Raw genomic sequence first — 16,703 nt, forward strand, 5'->3', positions numbered from 1 at the left:
CCTGCAGTGCGATTTTCGTTCAGTGAAGTCTCTGGAATGTTGCTTTCAGCTATGTGGGTTCTCTTTTCGCCAGCTTTGGAGGGGAAGCGCCGTAGCCAGTGTAATAAAAGGTTTAGTTTTCCATACTAGTTTTCATACAAACTTGAACCGGCTTGCGCTCAACCAGTTTTTGTTCAAATCGGTTTTTTGAGGACACTCGGAGCATGGGACGGAATCGAGTGAGCGTGGTGGAGCTGGGTCGTTTTTTGAACCACCCTACTATTATTCTTTGTTATTTTATAAATACAACACCAATACTACTACAGTGTATGACAGTTTTCATCGTACCAATACTTTCAAAGCTTTGTTTTGGTACTCAACCCACCTTCACCTTAAAACCTGTTCAAAATACAAAAGCTCATGTGCTTGAGTATTAAACTTCGGTTTCAAAGGCCATGCGTCTCCATTAGCTGACTCGTGTCGCGTCTGGCAGAATCTGGTTCAAGTGCGCAAACGTGGAATCTCGCACATGGCTAAAAAAGCACATAAAGTTAATTACGGATTCTTGGTCTAGATGCAGTTGCGAAATCGTTAAGTCGATACCGGAGCCTTCACTACAATGTGTACCTATGTGTATCTATCCCATGGATAAACGACGAGCGCACTCCAGCACAACTCGTTGTTTCTCGCTTGGACAATCTTAACCCCCATTTGGGCATTAAATGGTGACGTTTATTCAAAGCTCTGTCCAACCCTGAGAAGGGAGAAGACTATTCATCTTCGGATTGGTTATTGAGGAACAGTGTGCAGTGTTCAGAACGTTTTGAACACGAACACGCGTTCTCGTGTTCAGATGCATCTCTGAATACGGTTCGTATGGATCATCGGCGTATTCTGGATATTCTTCGTAATTTACAATTTAGGGTGCCAATGAAAATGACATTTTCTAATTTAAAAAAAAAAGACATTCCTCACAAGTTTCATTACCCCAAAATATGACCCCATGCAAAATTTGAACTCAATCGGACATAATTTAGGGGTGCCTAAAATTCATCAAAGTTTTGTAATTTTTACCAATGAAAATTTTTCCCAGGGGTGGGGGGGGGTTTGCGGGGGTACCGAAGGAAAAGTCTAAAATCGAATTTTTGCTTTTGATGCCAAATTACTTTAAAATGCATGAAACGTCGAGATCTGATGTTATTAGAGTAGAAGTACTCTATTTCGCCAACCTAAACGTACGTTTATCTCTAAAATTGACGCAAAAGGCAAAAAATTCTAATTATTGGGGAGGTTCCGGCAAATCTGATTTAATAATGACGATAAATTATTTTTAATTCATATAAATATACCGTTTAGTTAGCAAGTATTCTGATTCAATTTTCGCCACACATTATTATTTTTTGTCACCCCCATGATCTAGTTTTTGCCACCCCTTGCTTGTCCTCTAGGAATGGTGGTTTGAACGGATATTTAATTCACTAACGCCCTGAGCTTAGGCAACACGTATTGTGCATTCAGAAAATCTGACGAATCCAAGTAAAAATAAGAAAAACACAACCAATGCTGTGGATGGTGGCAAAAATTAACTCAGGTTTAAATTTCAGAACTGTGAAAGGAATTTCGCCAGTGGCGATAATTGAAATCACCAAATTTGATGTGCATTTGACATTATAAACAACCACATGGACTGCCCTGAGCTCTTGCAGCAAGTTAACTTTCATGTCCCAGCCCGTCGCTCCCGCCAACGTCAGCTCTTCCAGTCTGTCCGACACTCCACACTGTTTGGGCAAAACCACCCGCTGGAACGTTGTTTCAACCTCCTCAACGACATTGATTGGTTCGATTTTAATTGTAGCAGAACGATATTCAAAACTAGATTAAGGCAAATTTTAAGTTAGCATATAAGTTTTAAACCAGCCTGTACAGTTAACACTGAAGATGAAGATAAATAAATAAATAAATAAAGTTAAAATTATTTTGAGCTTTTTAGTGGAATGTCTTCACTTGTCATAAGACGAGTTTGTACAATCCCATTGAATTCTACCACTTAATTTTATCTAGACAGATACGTATTGCGACCTCAACAGTAAGGTCGTCTTCAGTGTCTCGTACTTGACTCGACTAAGTCGATAATTGAAGTCGACTAAGTCGAGTCAAGTACGAGACACTGAAGACGGCCTCACTGTTGAGGTCGAAATACGTTTTTGTCAAGATACAATTAAGTGGTGGAATTCAATGGGATTGTACAAACTCGTCTTATGACAAGTGCTTTTTTAAGTTTACTTTGCCAAATAAACGGCACCGAAGTTTCTCAAGGTTAATTCCTGGCGACCAGAAGGAAGCGGGCTGTAATTGTTAAATTACCAACCTGTAATCATTACAGCGCCGTGATTAATTTCATTTATTTAGTCTACATCTGAACAGATAACACTGAATCAACAATTTGACGCCACAATACACGGTTCGTGGCCGCATCTCTCCATCCTCGAAAACGCCCCACGCTCGCCAAGTCGTTTTGCACCTGGTCTGTCCATCTCGCTCGCTGCGCTCCACGCCGTCTCGTACCTGCCGTACATGACACATTTGCTGTGGTGGCGAATCTTTTTTGACCGCAGTTTCTTCTGGAGCCCGTAGTAAGCCCGACTTCCACAGATGATGCGCCTTCGTATTTCACGACTAACATTGTTATCAACCGTTAGCAAGGATCCGAGGTAGACGAATTCCTCGACAACCTCGAAGGTATACCCGTCTATCGTAACACTGCTTCCCAGGCGGGCCCTGTCGCGCTCGGTTCCGCCCACAAGCATGTACTTTGTCTTTGACACATTCACCACCAGTCCAACTTTTGTTGCTTCACGTTTCAGGCGGGTGTACAGTTCTGCCACCTTTGCAAATGTTCGACCGACAATGTCCATGTCATCCGCGAAACAAATAAATTGACTGGATCTGTTGAAAATCGTACCCCGGCTGTTACACCCGGCTCTCCGCATGACACCTTCTAGCGCAATGTTGAATAACAGGTACGAGAGTCCATCACCTTGTCTTAGTCCCCGGCGCGATTCGAACGAACTGGAGTGTTTGCCCGAAATCTTCACACAGTTTTGCACACCATCCACCGTTGATTTGATCAGTCTGGTAACCCGAGTAACCAAAAGTTCCTTTAAGAGTACGTTTTTCGCTTAAGCAGCTCGGAGAAGCTGAAGCTGTACTCTTAAAGGAACTTTTGGTTACTTGGGAAGCTTCCCAGGGAAGCTGTTCTCGTCCATAATTTTCCATAGCTCTACGCGGTCTATACTGTCGTATGCCACCTTGAAATCAACAAACTGATGGTGCGTTGGGACCTGGTATTCACGGCATTTTTGAAGGATTTGTCGTACAGTAAAGATCTGGTCCGTTGTCGAGCGGCCGTCAACGAAGCCGGCTTGATAACTTCCCACGAACTCATTCACTAATGGTTACAGACGACGGAAGATGGGGACCATCCAGGAACCACGTGGTCATATTTTTAAAGATTTCCACCCCCCCCCCCTCCCCTAATGTGGCTTGTCGTGGTCATTTAGCAGAACCCCCTCCCCTCCCTAAGACTACGTTGTTTTTTTTTTTCAAGTACAAAAACAAAAAAAAAACATATGTAACTAAAACATATGGTTAATCCGATCAATTTTGAAGATGGACAATTTCAACTGATTCAAAATCAAACTAAACCCAGCATGGAAATTATTAATTTTCATGAATTCGAAAATTTTAATGATGCTATCATGTTGTAATGTGTATCGGGTAGTAGGATATCTAGAACTCGCACACCTTCGTGGATACAAAAGGATACAAAAAAATGTGGACTCGTATATGTTATAAACATTTCGAGAAAAATTATAAATTATAAAGTTCATCACTGAATATCGCTATACATTCCTAAGAGTATTTGGGACCTTCCGTAGCTCTGGAGGGACTGGAAATTCTCCAGATATTAACCTCAGCGAAGCATCTGAACTGAACTCTTACAACAAAAAGTTTATCAGAGAATCACAAAGTTAATATGTAATCTTAGAGATGCAAATAAAACCGCATACTGTTGTTTCTTTTGAGTAGCATTCCGGTAGAAATTTCAGTATTGTTTTCAGAATCATCAAATTAGTTTACCTTCCAATTTTAATAGGTTTTTCGCAGCGCAAACAAGTTTTATTCAGAATCTCAAAACTCTCTTCATTATGCCAAGTTTTTATGATTCTAATCAGAACCGTAACACAATATCCTTTATATTCCTTTGCCTGAATTATACAGTTTTGGTTTAATATGCAAGTTTTCATTTTAAATCTACAGTCTTTAATATCTTTGGGTTCCTTTTGGTATTCTAGAATTTATTGTTATATTCTGTTATTTAACCCTTTCAGGATGATGTAAAAAGGATTTAACGTACATATTTAGGGTTTTTCACTCGATCTTGCCATTAAATTTTCTACAAACAATGCAAAATTTCCATAATTAAGAATTTTCCACAAAACAAAAATAAATTAACACTTTTAAAACCATAAATTGCAAATATGAAAGAAGAATTTTTCATAAAGAAATCCAAATTTTTCACGGAAAAAATACAAACATTCCATAAATAAATCAATATTAGAAATAAATAATTACAAAATTTTCCACAAAATAAAAATTTTGTAATTGTTTATTGCTAATATTGATTTATTCATGAAAATTTTGTATTTTTTTCGTGGAACATTTTGATTTCTTTATGGAAAATTCTTATTTCATAATTGCAATTTTTGCTTTTACAAGTGCTAATTTATTATTGTTTTGTGGAAAATTTTTAACTGTTTATGGAAATTTTGCATTATTTGTAGTAATTCTATATTTATTTAATAAAAATTTCTATTTTCCTCTATTAAACAGATTTTCAATCCAGAGCTTGAAATTTTATTTTGATATCGTGGAAGCCAATGATGTCATACTAAAAATATTTTCTCGGTCACTCAGATGGTTCTTTCGAATAATTTTCCAAGGAACTTCTATTCCACATCTCGAATATGCTTCAGTCAGTGGTCCTTTCATAAGTGACTCATAGAGGAATGAATGTATTATAGACCAATTATAATTTTGGAGTTTGGATCATTCGATTTATCCAATTAACTAACTTATGAATGATGTATGATATAATATCCCAGTAGGTCCATTGGGTTAATTTGACTTCAATTATTATTTGAATCATTTGTTTGAGAAACTGCATAAGTCCATTTTACACAATTTCGAGAAAATAACAAAAAACTGTTTTTGAACAAATTGGCACCGAATCTTTCGATTTCTTCGATACAGATCAATTGTTTTTGGCAAAACTCAACACCTTGTGGCACTTCCAGTGCTAAAACTATAAGCAGTACTTCACAATTGCTCTTCAAAGTTCTTGGATATATGTAGTTTCTCAAACAAACGAAAAAAAATCATACATTCCTGAACAATTTTTTTTTCGTATTTTTTGCCAGAATACGTATTTTTGAACAAGGATTCAGATTATATAAAAATCTCATTTTGGCCAAAAATGTTACATATGCAGTTTCTCAAACAAACGGTTCAACTGGAGACTGAACATTTTAAAGTGCACTCCTTAAAATGTTCGAAAAACTTATTTTGGAAATGAAGAAAAAAAATTGGTTTCGATTCGAACCTGGAAGAATCGAAAGAACTTGTCGAAGAAATTCATTAGAATGTAAAATAAAATATGAAAATATGAACATTTTTTTCCAATGGAAAATTATATGTATTTCCCACGGGACTGTTTTGAATTTTCAGACAGAATTCACATGGAATTTATTTCGGAGTTTTAAGGTGAGTTACGGCGGCGTCCAAAAATGGCAGCCACAATGGCCGTGCTATCTCTCACCTCGCGTTTTTGCTCGCACAAATGTGAATATTTAGGCGGTTAGCACATCTGGAAACCATTTTTTCATGTATGCTGCAAGTGAGCAAAAGTGAAAAACTACTTTTTGCTTTTGTCTGTCGTTTACTTTTCAAGTTATGTGCCCTCAAAAGTGCTATGTAGATTTGAAATTGGGCTCCAACGCGATTCACCTTAAGGAAAATTTTTCGGAATTTACACTGGAGATGTTTTGTTTTTTTTTTCATTAACAATTTGTAGCAAAATTTCCAAGCAAAATTTTTCAGAGAGAATTGTTCGAAAATCATTCTGCATGCCAGCACTTTAACAGGATTGTATGAAGTAATGTCAAAGTTTTTACAGGAAATTTATTTACTGGATTTTTCCTGAATATCCACAAGAAATTCTTTTAAAGTTTTTTTCTTGGATCATTGTAAAAAAATTAACATTTTTCAAAATTGTAGCTGCAGTACGCTGATGCAAAAGTGTCGGCGGCGTGATGCCAAAAACCATCTGCGGCGGAATTTTTTTAATATTTTTCCATTTTTCCTTTCCATTTTTTTTTTTGTGGAAATTGAGACTGAATCGCAACCTATTTTTTCGTTTATTTTTTTTTTTTTGTAGAAAAAGGATCTAAGGCTAAGCTTGTCAAATAACGCAAATATGCATCGGCGTTACGACCGACGCTGCGTTACCGGTTTTTCTCGATGCACACCTACGTCTTTTTATCGCTGAGTTGAAAAGACGTTACTTGGGCATCGGCCCTAAGATGCGCTTTGCGTTTAATGATTAAATCATTAAATTTTAATGATTTGTATTTTTTACACAGCCCGTGTTATTCACCAAAAGTTTGTCGTGTAAAAAAACCACGTGGTTCGAGAGTAACACTCCCCCCCCCCCCATGTGGCTTATATGGGGGACACACTTGTGGTATTCGTACCATGGTACAAAAATCTTGAAATAAGTGCCATACCAATTATTGTCTTCATTAAAGATAGCCTTGGAATTATTTTCTTGTCGCCTTGTACCATGGTACGAATACCACAAGTGTGTGCCCCATATTATCGTGGTCATTCTCCAAAAACCCCCCCCCCCCCCCCCCCCCCCCTATATGACCACGTGGTTTCTGGACGGCCCCTATGCTGCTGAATAGTTTTTAAAATCCCTATCCATGATTTGCTCTGGGAGGCTCATTTTTGCCTGAGAAACACTCATGGGTACATTTATAGATATCGTAATAACTTGGTATCTTACTTACATGAACATGCAATTATGCAAACATTCAAGTGACTTCAACGCAGTAGAAGTAAACCTTTTCTATATCAATTCAAAAGTTTACACAGGATTTTCAATAAAATTTGTTCTAGCCTAAATATCTGTTATCTGTGATTTTATGTATTTGTACACTGGTAGAAAATACATTTGGATTTTCATAAGTCTTGCCTTATGAAACCCAATGAATTCATTTTATTTTATTTTCATAAGGTATTATATGCCCAGGGAAGTCGAGACAATTTCCAACCCGAAAATTTCCTAGACCGGACCGGGAAACAAACCCAGCCACCCTCAGCATGGTCTTGCTTTGTAGCCTTTGTAAATCATCTATATAAGCACTTCATAACACTGCCTTATGAAATTTCATAAGGTCAATCAATGAAAATTTTAAGGCAAACTTTATGAGGAACATATGTCTCATTATGGGCAAAATTCATCCAAGGTTCATTCTGTTCCATAAGGCAACCTTATGATTTTCAATTGATTTTCTTTTCTCTTTTCTTTCGGAAGTTTTTTTCCGGCAGTGTACAATATGAATTACCGCAGTGCGAATATTGAATCCGACCACTACCTCGTCGCAGTATGTCTGCGCTCAAAACTCTCGACGGTGATCAACACGCGTCGGAGTCGTCCGCCGCGGCTTAACATTGGGCGGCTACAAGACGGTAGACTAGCTCAAGACTACGCGCAGCAGCTGGAAGTGGCACTCCCAACGGAAGAGCAGCTAGGCGCAGCATCTCTTGAAGATGGCTGGAGAGATATTCGATCCGCCATTGGAAGCACCGCAACCGCTGCACTAGGCACGGTAGCTCCGGATCAGAGAAACGACTGGTATGACGGCAAATGTGAGCAGTTAGTTCAGGAGAAGAATGCAGCATGGGCGAGATTGCTGCAACACCGCACGAGGGCGAACGAGGCACGATACAAACGGGCGCGGAACAGACAAAACTCGATTTTCCGGAGGAAAAAGCACCAGCAGGAAGATCGAGACCGTGAAGAGACGGAGGAACTGTACCGCGCTAATAACGCACGAAAGTTCTATGAGAAGTTGAACCGTTCACGTAAGGGCCACGTACCACAGCCCGATATGTGTAAGGACATAAACGGGAACCTTCTTACGAACGAGCGTGAGGTGATCCAAAGGTGGCGGCAGCACTACGAAGAGCACCTGAATGGCGATATGGCAGACAACGGTGGCGGTATGGTAATGAACCTAGGAGCACGCGCGCAGGACATGTGACTTCCGGCTCCGAATCTCCAGGAAATCAGGAGGAGATCGGCCGGCTGAAAACAACAAAGCCCCTGGAGTTGACCAACTACCAGGAGAGCTGTTTAAACACGGTGGTGAAGCACTGGCTAGAGCGCTGCATTGGGTGATTACCAAGGTTTGGGAGGATGAGGTTCTGCCGCAGGAGTGGATGGAAGGTGTCGTGTGTCCCATCTACAAAAAGGGCGATAAGCTGGATTGTAGCAACTACCGCGCAATCACATTGCTGAACGCCGCCTACAAGGTACTCTCCCAAATTTTATGCCGTCGACTAACACCAATTGCAAGAGAGTTCGTGGGGCAGTACCAAGCGGGATTTATGGGTGAGCGCTCTACCACAGACCAGTTGTTCGCCATACGTCAGGTATTGCAGAAATGCCGCGAATACAACGTGCCCACACATCATCTATTTATCGACTTCAAAGCCGCATATGATACAATCGATCGGGACCAGCTATGGCAGCTAATGCACGAAAACGGATTTCCGGATAAACTGATACGGTTGATCAAGGCGACGATGGATCGGGTGATGTGCGTAGTTCGAGTTTCAGGGGCATTCTCGAGTCCCTTCGAAACCCGTAGAGGGTTACGGCAAGGTGATGGTCTTTCGTGTCTGCTATTCAACATCGCTTTGGAGGGAGTAATACGAAGGGCAGGGATTGACACGAGTGGTACGATTTTTACGAAGTCCGTCCAGTTATTTGGTTTCGCCGACGACATTGATATCATGGCACGTAACTTTGAGAGGATGGAGGAAGCCTACATCAGACTGAAAAGCGAAGCTAAACGGATTGGACTAGTCATCAACACGTTGAAGACGAAGTACATGATAGGAAGAGGCTCAAGAGAGGTCAATGTGAGCCACCCACCACGAGTTTCTATCGGTGGTGACGAAATCGAGGTGGTTGAAGAATTCGTGTACTTGGGCTCACTGGTGACCGCCGATAACGATACCAGCAGAGAAATTCGGAGACGCATAGTGGCTGGAAATCGTACGTATTTTGGACTCCGCAAGACGCTTCGATCGAATAGAGTTCGCCGCCGTACCAAACTGACTATCTACAAAACGCTTATAAGACCGGTAGTTCTCTACGGACACGAGACCTGGACGATGCTCGTGGAGGACCAACGCGCACTGGGAGTTTTCGAAAGAAAAGTGTTGCGTACCATCTATGGTGGGTTGCAGATGACGGACGGTACGTGGAGGAGGCGAATGAACCACGAGTTGCATCAGCTGTTGGGAGAACCATCCATCGTTCACACCACGAAAATCGGAAGACTGCGGTGGGCCGGGCACGTAGCCAGAATGTCGGACAGTAATCCGGTGAAAATGGTTCTCGACAACGATCCGACGGGAACAAGAAGGCGAGGTGCACAGCGGGCAAGGTGGATCGATCAGGTGGAGGACGACTTGCGGACCCTCCGCAGACTGCATGGTTGGCGAAGTGCAGCCATGAACCGAGCTGAATGGAGAAGTCTTTTATGTGCAGCACAGGCCACTCCGGCCTTAGTCTGATGATGAATAAACAATATGAACAAAGTTCAGAAGAAATTAACTTTTTTATCCAGAAATCCATTGGAAAAGCACCACCCTATTGACACATCACTCGCATTTTTTTACTGTGTGTGCGATCTTGTGCGATGAAACGTCAATGTTTATTTTTATTTACCAATCAGCTGTTTTGCATCTCGTCTCGGGTTTAAAGAGCTGCGTATTTTTAATTTTGTACAAGATTTTGGCAAAATCTGCAGAAAGAAAAGAAATCCTGTCCAACCGTGGAATGGGTTATATTCGTGTCAATCTTTCGCGTATAATAAAATGTTCGACTTTGTGAACTTTTTTAAGAATTTAATCTACAACATGTTGGCAATATTTTCGTTCGGACGGAAGAAGCTCTCGAACACCCTGAGCATCTACGTGAAAACAAATACCGGCAATACTTTGTCGGTGGATCTGGAACCGCACATGGATATAAAGGACGTGAAGCAAATTGTGGCTCCACAGCTCGGCCTTGCACCGGACGAGCTGAAAATCATCTTCGCCGGGAAGGAACTCTCCGATACGATTACTATAAGCGTAAGTAGAATCAGATATTGAAATTGATGTTGCGTCACCACTGACGATGTCCTTTTAGGAGTGTGATCTCGGTCAGCAGTCAATCATCCACGCAGTCAAAGCGAGAACATTCCCAAAGAAAAGCAACGGGAAAACATTATTAGAAACACCCATCTCCGAAGAAACCCCTGAGGAACCAGTTTCCACAAAGCCATTATGTGAAACGCTGACCGACCTCCAAATGACGGAAGTGAACGAAAAACCTGGAAGCCCTTCCCGGGAACGAAGGAAAGCTCATTTCTTTGTGTACTGCTCTCAGTGTGAGAAGGTTTGTACTGGCAAGCTGCGAGTACGTTGTGGTTGTTGTAAAAGTGGTGCCTTCACGGTCCACCGTGATCCCGCTTGTTGGGATGATGTGCTGAAGAAAAAACGAATCACTGGGCACTGTGAGAACTACGAAATTCCCTGCGTAGAGAACGAGCTTGGCGATCCACCGTTTACTGAGTTCTATTTCAAGTGCTCGGAGCACTCCTCCGGGGGTGAGAAGGACTTTGCTGCTCCTTTGAATCTGATCAAGACAAACCATAAGGATATTCCATGCATAGCTTGCATCGATATAAGGTACAGACTGGGGTCTCGATAAGATGTTTTGAATAATTACAAAAATCATATTCCAGTGACACCGTGCTGGTATTTCCCTGTGAGGCTGGTCACGTAACCTGTCTCGACTGCTTCCGTCAATTTTGCGCATCTCGGCTGCTGGAGCGCCAATTTCTGGAACACCCAAATGGTGGATACACACTGCAATGTCCGGTGAGCTGCGCGAATTCCTACATTGAGGATGTGCACCATTTCAAGTTACTGTCGAAGGAACAGTATGATCGATATCAACGCTTTGCCACCGAGGAGTATGTCCTGAGAAACGGAGGGGTGCTGTGCCCCCAACCGGGATGTGGAATGGGTCTTCTTGTGGATCCGGAGTGCAAACGTGTTCAATGTCAGAATGGTTGTGGGGTGGGTTTTTGAAAAACATAATTACCATTTCTAAAGTTTTGATAAGTTTCAAACTGCTTCCAGTACGTGTTCTGTCGCAACTGCCTGCAAGGGTACCACATAGGGGAATGTCTGGAAACGCCGCAATCGAGTGCGGGCACCGCACCGAACTACACCATCGACCCGCTGCGTGCGTCCGAAGCTCGGTGGGACGAGGCTTCCAAAATTGCCATCAAAGTTACAACCAAACCTTGCCCCCAGTGTCGAACGGCCACCGAACGCGATGGAGGCTGCATGCACATGGTGTGCACTCGGTCTGGCTGCGGCTTTGAGTGGTGCTGGGTCTGCCAGACCCCGTGGACCAGAGACTGCATGGCAGCGCACTGGTTTGGTTAGGACTGTGAGGGCGAGTTTAGTTACAAATGCATGCGTTGGATTTTTTCTTTATTTCTTGCGCTTCTTCTAAGTCAGGTCAAAAGATTGAGATTAGCCAAAATTAGCCGTTAATAATTATATTTTCTTTAATATATATTTTGTTGTGAATATAGAAAAATATTATTCTGTATATATCACACGAAATCATTGTCAGTTTTTCCCCCAAATCTATGCTCATCAACAAGATAGGTGAATTGAGTACAATGAAAATTCAATAGGGATTTAATTATAACTTCTCTCAAGGTGGGGGATTTTTCTGATAAGGTCGGAGCTTTGTCTGACCCCATTCGGATAGTTGAAGAAATGGCAAGGATGCATTTCATCTCCATCAGCGTAATCAAACATCATGGTGGATGCAATTGACCGTGTACCATACATTGGGGCTTGCTTTGGCAGCTTATTGTTGTGGAACATCTAGACGATGATTCCGCTAATGATGAGGAAACGCTATGTTATATTACCGTGATGTGCCCTAATTTCGCGCGCGCCCTAACTTCGCGCATTATAAAATCATTTATTTTTTTCAATTTTTAGGTACCAGTCAAAATTGAAAAATCTGGAGGATTACAAAATATCATTGTTGTTGAACGTTTTTCACGAAAAAATTTGAAAAACAAACTTGGTTTAGTACACCAAATAAAATTATTTCATTTTGATCCTCGCATCGACCGCCATATTTGCTTGTGCTTAGCACAGCGACGAAGAACATGACCCAAGTAAACAAATGATTTTACTGTACAAAACTGGCTACTTTTTTGGAAATATTTGTATCCATTATGCTCTGTTGGATATGTTTATTCGTCATTACTATTGAAAAGTGTAAAATTTTATGTATTTTGTGTTTATTTAGACTTTCGCTTTGTGAGCGAAATTAGGTATATGAGAGTAATTATGGTGCCTTATTTCGTTTATTGTTGTTGCGTAGTTTAATTTGCAACATTCTAATGAAACAAAAGCAATATAATACACAGGACAGTTTTACACTGAACAGAACCCGAAAAGTTCATTCCCATACGCTTTTTATCTAATTTTCAGGTGGATAACCACCGACATCGACTAATGTTGACTTGAAAAATCTTATAGATCAGTGCCTGCAATAGCTACCAAATCCGATGTGTAAAATGATGCTAAAATGTGCGATGTGTAAATTGATGCTAAACTTAAGATAAAACTACAGCAGCTTTTTCGATAATGTATATAATATTGAAGATGTCTTGAATAAAACACATATTTGAAGATGTCCTATGTAAGAGATAGCGGAATTTAAGACTTTCTTTCATGACGTTTCGAAAATTTAAACTTTTTTCATACACCAGCTAAACATTGCTCATACAATGCCTTTTTTCTTAAAATATGGTTTATATTTCAGAAGCAAACGATATTTTAGGAATTATGACTTGTGTCAATTAAAATGCATGAAGTAAAATCTAAGCAAAGCTCCAGGGTCGAAATATAGGCACATACCATTTCGACTAAAGAATGGGTCACTGACGGCTGTCTGATATCGTTATCTGTATATTTTGAACAATGGATGCATGCTTCTATTGGTTAATTGATTATATTTCATCAAACCAATAACGATATTCAATTCCAAACATGAGCGAAGTTAGGAACACTTGCGCGAAATTAGGAACTATCCTATTTTCTTGCGCGAAATAAGGAGCATACAACGGTCTCGGATTCATGCTCCAATTTTTTTTTAATAGCAGCAAAATTTGCAAGTAACATTTTTTTGAGAACCTAGAATCCTTCTACTACGTGATGCAGTAGCAAATGTTTCCAAATGGCCACTACATGTTTTTTAATGAACGTTTTAACTTTTAGATCTTAAGTGCGCGAAATTAGGGTACTTCACGGTAGTACTGCGACGCATTTTTATGCGGAGTGGGCTCAACGAGCTGACCGTATGCTTCTTTGCGGCGGGTCTCACCATCAACGTCAGCAGGACCAGGTGGTTGAGTGGCAACGGGAACAGCCCCTCAAATGTTACAGTAGCCGGATGATCGAAGGTTTTCAATACCTTGACAGTCTGATATCATCAGATGGCGAGATTGGGATCGACATAGAGGGCTGGCCAGAAAGGCTGGAGCTACCTTCGCGAGTTTTCAAAATTTTTGGAGACCCAACCGGATTGATCCATGCACCAAAGTTCGAGTGTATAATGAAAAGTGTTGTGTATAGGCAAAGATTACGCAGATGATGTCTCAAATTTATAATTCGGACAGCCAAGACAGAAAACGTGTGCCAATCCATCAAATAGGGTAGGATGGGGCAAGATGAGGCGAACCCTCAATGCCTCAAAATAAAAACATTTTAATGTAGCTTTTCAACGTGGATCTATAAGAATAGCTCATAATCTGTAAGCCAGCGGTATGAAATAACAAAAATTCTACTTTTTATTTCATTTTAAGTCATTTAAGTAGAAGTCTATTTTTCTGTCAATCAAAAAATGCAGGGGCAAGATGGGTCACCTTTAAATTCTGCAATTAATATTGTTTTTATTCACAATATTAAATTACACACATATGATTTTAATGCCAATGATGTTATTGAATAACAAAGGATTTTAAAGCCTCGGATTAATAAATGGCACTACATTTAAACATGTCTGTAATTTCTTATGAAAACAAGCCGTCCGAGTATTGCTTTTTTAAAGACAAAAAATACACATTTTTAATTAGCAAATTAACATCATTATGCTCAAAAGTAACCTTAAAATGATTACATCAGCAATGAAAAATATGTTTTGAATACGAAGTAAGTACCTAGTAGTAAAATTCTTCTTTATTTAAACATTTTTTGTTCTACAATTATTTTTAAACATGTACAGTGATCGGCCGGCTTGGCCCTCCAACTTCAATTTTAATTATTATTATTATTATTATGTTTTTACCTAATTTTTAAAATATAATGTATCATGACGGCCTTCTGGAGACGCTAGTGTGTTTTTTTTTTAATTTGCTAACCTAACTACTATGTACACTAATATTTACAATAAAAATTTGATAACCTAGATTGGAACGCCCTAATTGGAGCCTGATCCGAATGCAAGCAACGGACCCTAAACTTTTCTTTACACTCACCAAAGCGTTCATGTAAGGTTTTTATTCCGGCCAGACGGTGGACCTCGGATGTTCTTGTCCTGGAAGGGGTGTTGAGGACCATCCTCAGGAATTTGTTTTGGACCCGTTGAAGTTTGAGGTGGTGGGTTTTAGCGCAGCTCTCCCAGACCGGCATGCCATATTCGATCACAGGGAGGATGATTTGCTTGTAGAAAGCAAGCTTATTTTTCAGGGACAATGACGATCGGCGGTTAATCAAAGGGTACAGTAGTTTCAACAAAACGTTACACTTTGTCACCGTTTTGTCAACCTGTAGCCTGAAAATAAGCTTGCTGTCGAGGGTCAAGCCAAGGTAGTCGGCCTCATTGGCCCATTCCACAGTCGTACCATTGAGGATGATTTTACAGTCCCCAGGCGGAACATGTCTAGGGGATTCGGAGTGGGGGAATATGATGACCTGGGTCTTCGCCGCGTTGATACAGATCTTCCAGCTGGTGAGGTACTCTGTCAGGGCATCCAGGCCTCGTTGGAGTTTTGCCACTAGCGCTCTGATCACTCTACCGTTGTAGAAGATGGAGGTGTCATCTGCGAACAGAGACAGAATGCCGCCTTCTGGAGGTTCTGGCATGTCGGAGGTGAACAGATTGAAAAGCAAGGGCCCGAGGATACTGCCCTGGGGGACGCCTGCGACGATGTTGTGCGCATTGGAACTCGCTCCGCTGATTGAGACGCGGAATGTCCTTGCCGACAGGTAATTGTTGATGATTTTCACCAGGTAGCTGGGAAGATTGTAGCGTTGTAGTTTGTACACCAGGCCATCATGCCACACATTCACCTGTCATAAGACGAGTTTATACAATTTCCATTGAATTCCACCACTTAATTGTATCTTGACAGATACGTCAAGATCGACTCGAGTCAAGTACGAGACACTGAAGACGGCCTTACTTTTGAGGTCGAAATACGTATCTGTCAAGATACAATTAAGTGGTGGAATTCAATGGGATTGTATAAACTCGTCTTATGACAGGTGAAAACATTCCACTAAAAAGATCAAAATAATTTTCTTATCATGCCACACATTGTCAAATGCCTTCTCGACATCGAGTAAGGCCATGGCGGATGTTTTTGAGCCAAACTTGTTCCGTCTGAGGACGTTGGTAACTCGAGTCAGTTGGTGTACAGTTGACCGCCCGCGTCGGAAGCCAAACTGTTCCTCGAGCAAGATGTTGAGATTTTCGGCAGACTCAAGTAACCGGTGATGAATAGCTTTTTCGAATAGCTTAGATAACCCTGAGAGAAGGCTGATAGGACGATAACTTCTGGGGGAGGAAGGATCGTTCCCAGCAGTGGCGTAGCCAGAAAATTGGTCTGGGGGGGGTTTTCCGAACATTTTTTTTTTCGAAAAAAAAAATTCTTCTAAAAATTTTGTGTTTGGGGGGGGATTTATGCCCAAAACCACCCCCGTGGCTATGCCACTGGTTCCCAGGCTACTTCCAGGACGATGGGAAGTAACTGAGCCGGAGACACTGATTAAAGATCAGCGAGAGGTGCTCAAAGAACGGAGCACTCATGTGTTTGAGCTCGAGATTCAGGATGCTATCGAAGCCTGGGGCCTTCATGTTCTTCGACGGTTTGATATAGGCCGTCAATTCGCCAGCTGAGATCTCCAACTCCTCCGAGAAGTCGTTGGGAATAAAATGGATGTTGTTAGCATGCTCGTTGACGGCTGCTTCGTGTGGACTGACGATGTTCTGCCCAAGA

At 41.1% G+C, this 16,703-nt stretch overlaps 1 protein-coding gene across 1 annotated transcript; it reads left to right on the forward strand.

The window, feature by feature from the left end:
* Nucleotides 1–10,073: 10,073 nt before the first annotated feature.
* Nucleotides 10,074–12,007, forward strand: LOC134214968 (E3 ubiquitin-protein ligase parkin-like). The gene is made up of 4 exons (XM_062694241.1): nt 10,074–10,470; nt 10,529–11,070; nt 11,127–11,463; nt 11,527–12,007. The coding sequence occupies exons 1-4, from the start codon at nt 10,213–10,215 to the stop codon at nt 11,836–11,838; spliced, it is 1,449 nt and encodes a 482-aa protein (XP_062550225.1). The 5' UTR covers nt 10,074–10,212; the 3' UTR covers nt 11,839–12,007.
* The last annotated feature ends 4,696 nt before the right edge of the window (nt 12,008–16,703 follow it).

Source organism: Armigeres subalbatus, chromosome 2 (assembly GCF_024139115.2).
Source record: "Armigeres subalbatus isolate Guangzhou_Male chromosome 2, GZ_Asu_2, whole genome shotgun sequence".
Taxonomy (NCBI): Eukaryota; Metazoa; Arthropoda; class Insecta; order Diptera; family Culicidae; genus Armigeres; species Armigeres subalbatus.

Excerpts from the sequence above, each read along its gene's own strand:
- LOC134214968 (XM_062694241.1), top strand. The coding sequence starts at position 10,213 with ATGTTCGACTTTGTGAACTTTTTTAAGAATTTAATCTACAACATGTTG. Across the intron at positions 11,071-11,126 it reads ATAGCTTGCATCGATATAAG|TGACACCGTGCTGGTATTTC; the intron begins GTACAGACTGGG and ends ATCATATTCCAG. Across the intron at positions 11,464-11,526 it reads AATGTCAGAATGGTTGTGGG|TACGTGTTCTGTCGCAACTG; the intron begins GTGGGTTTTTGA and ends AACTGCTTCCAG.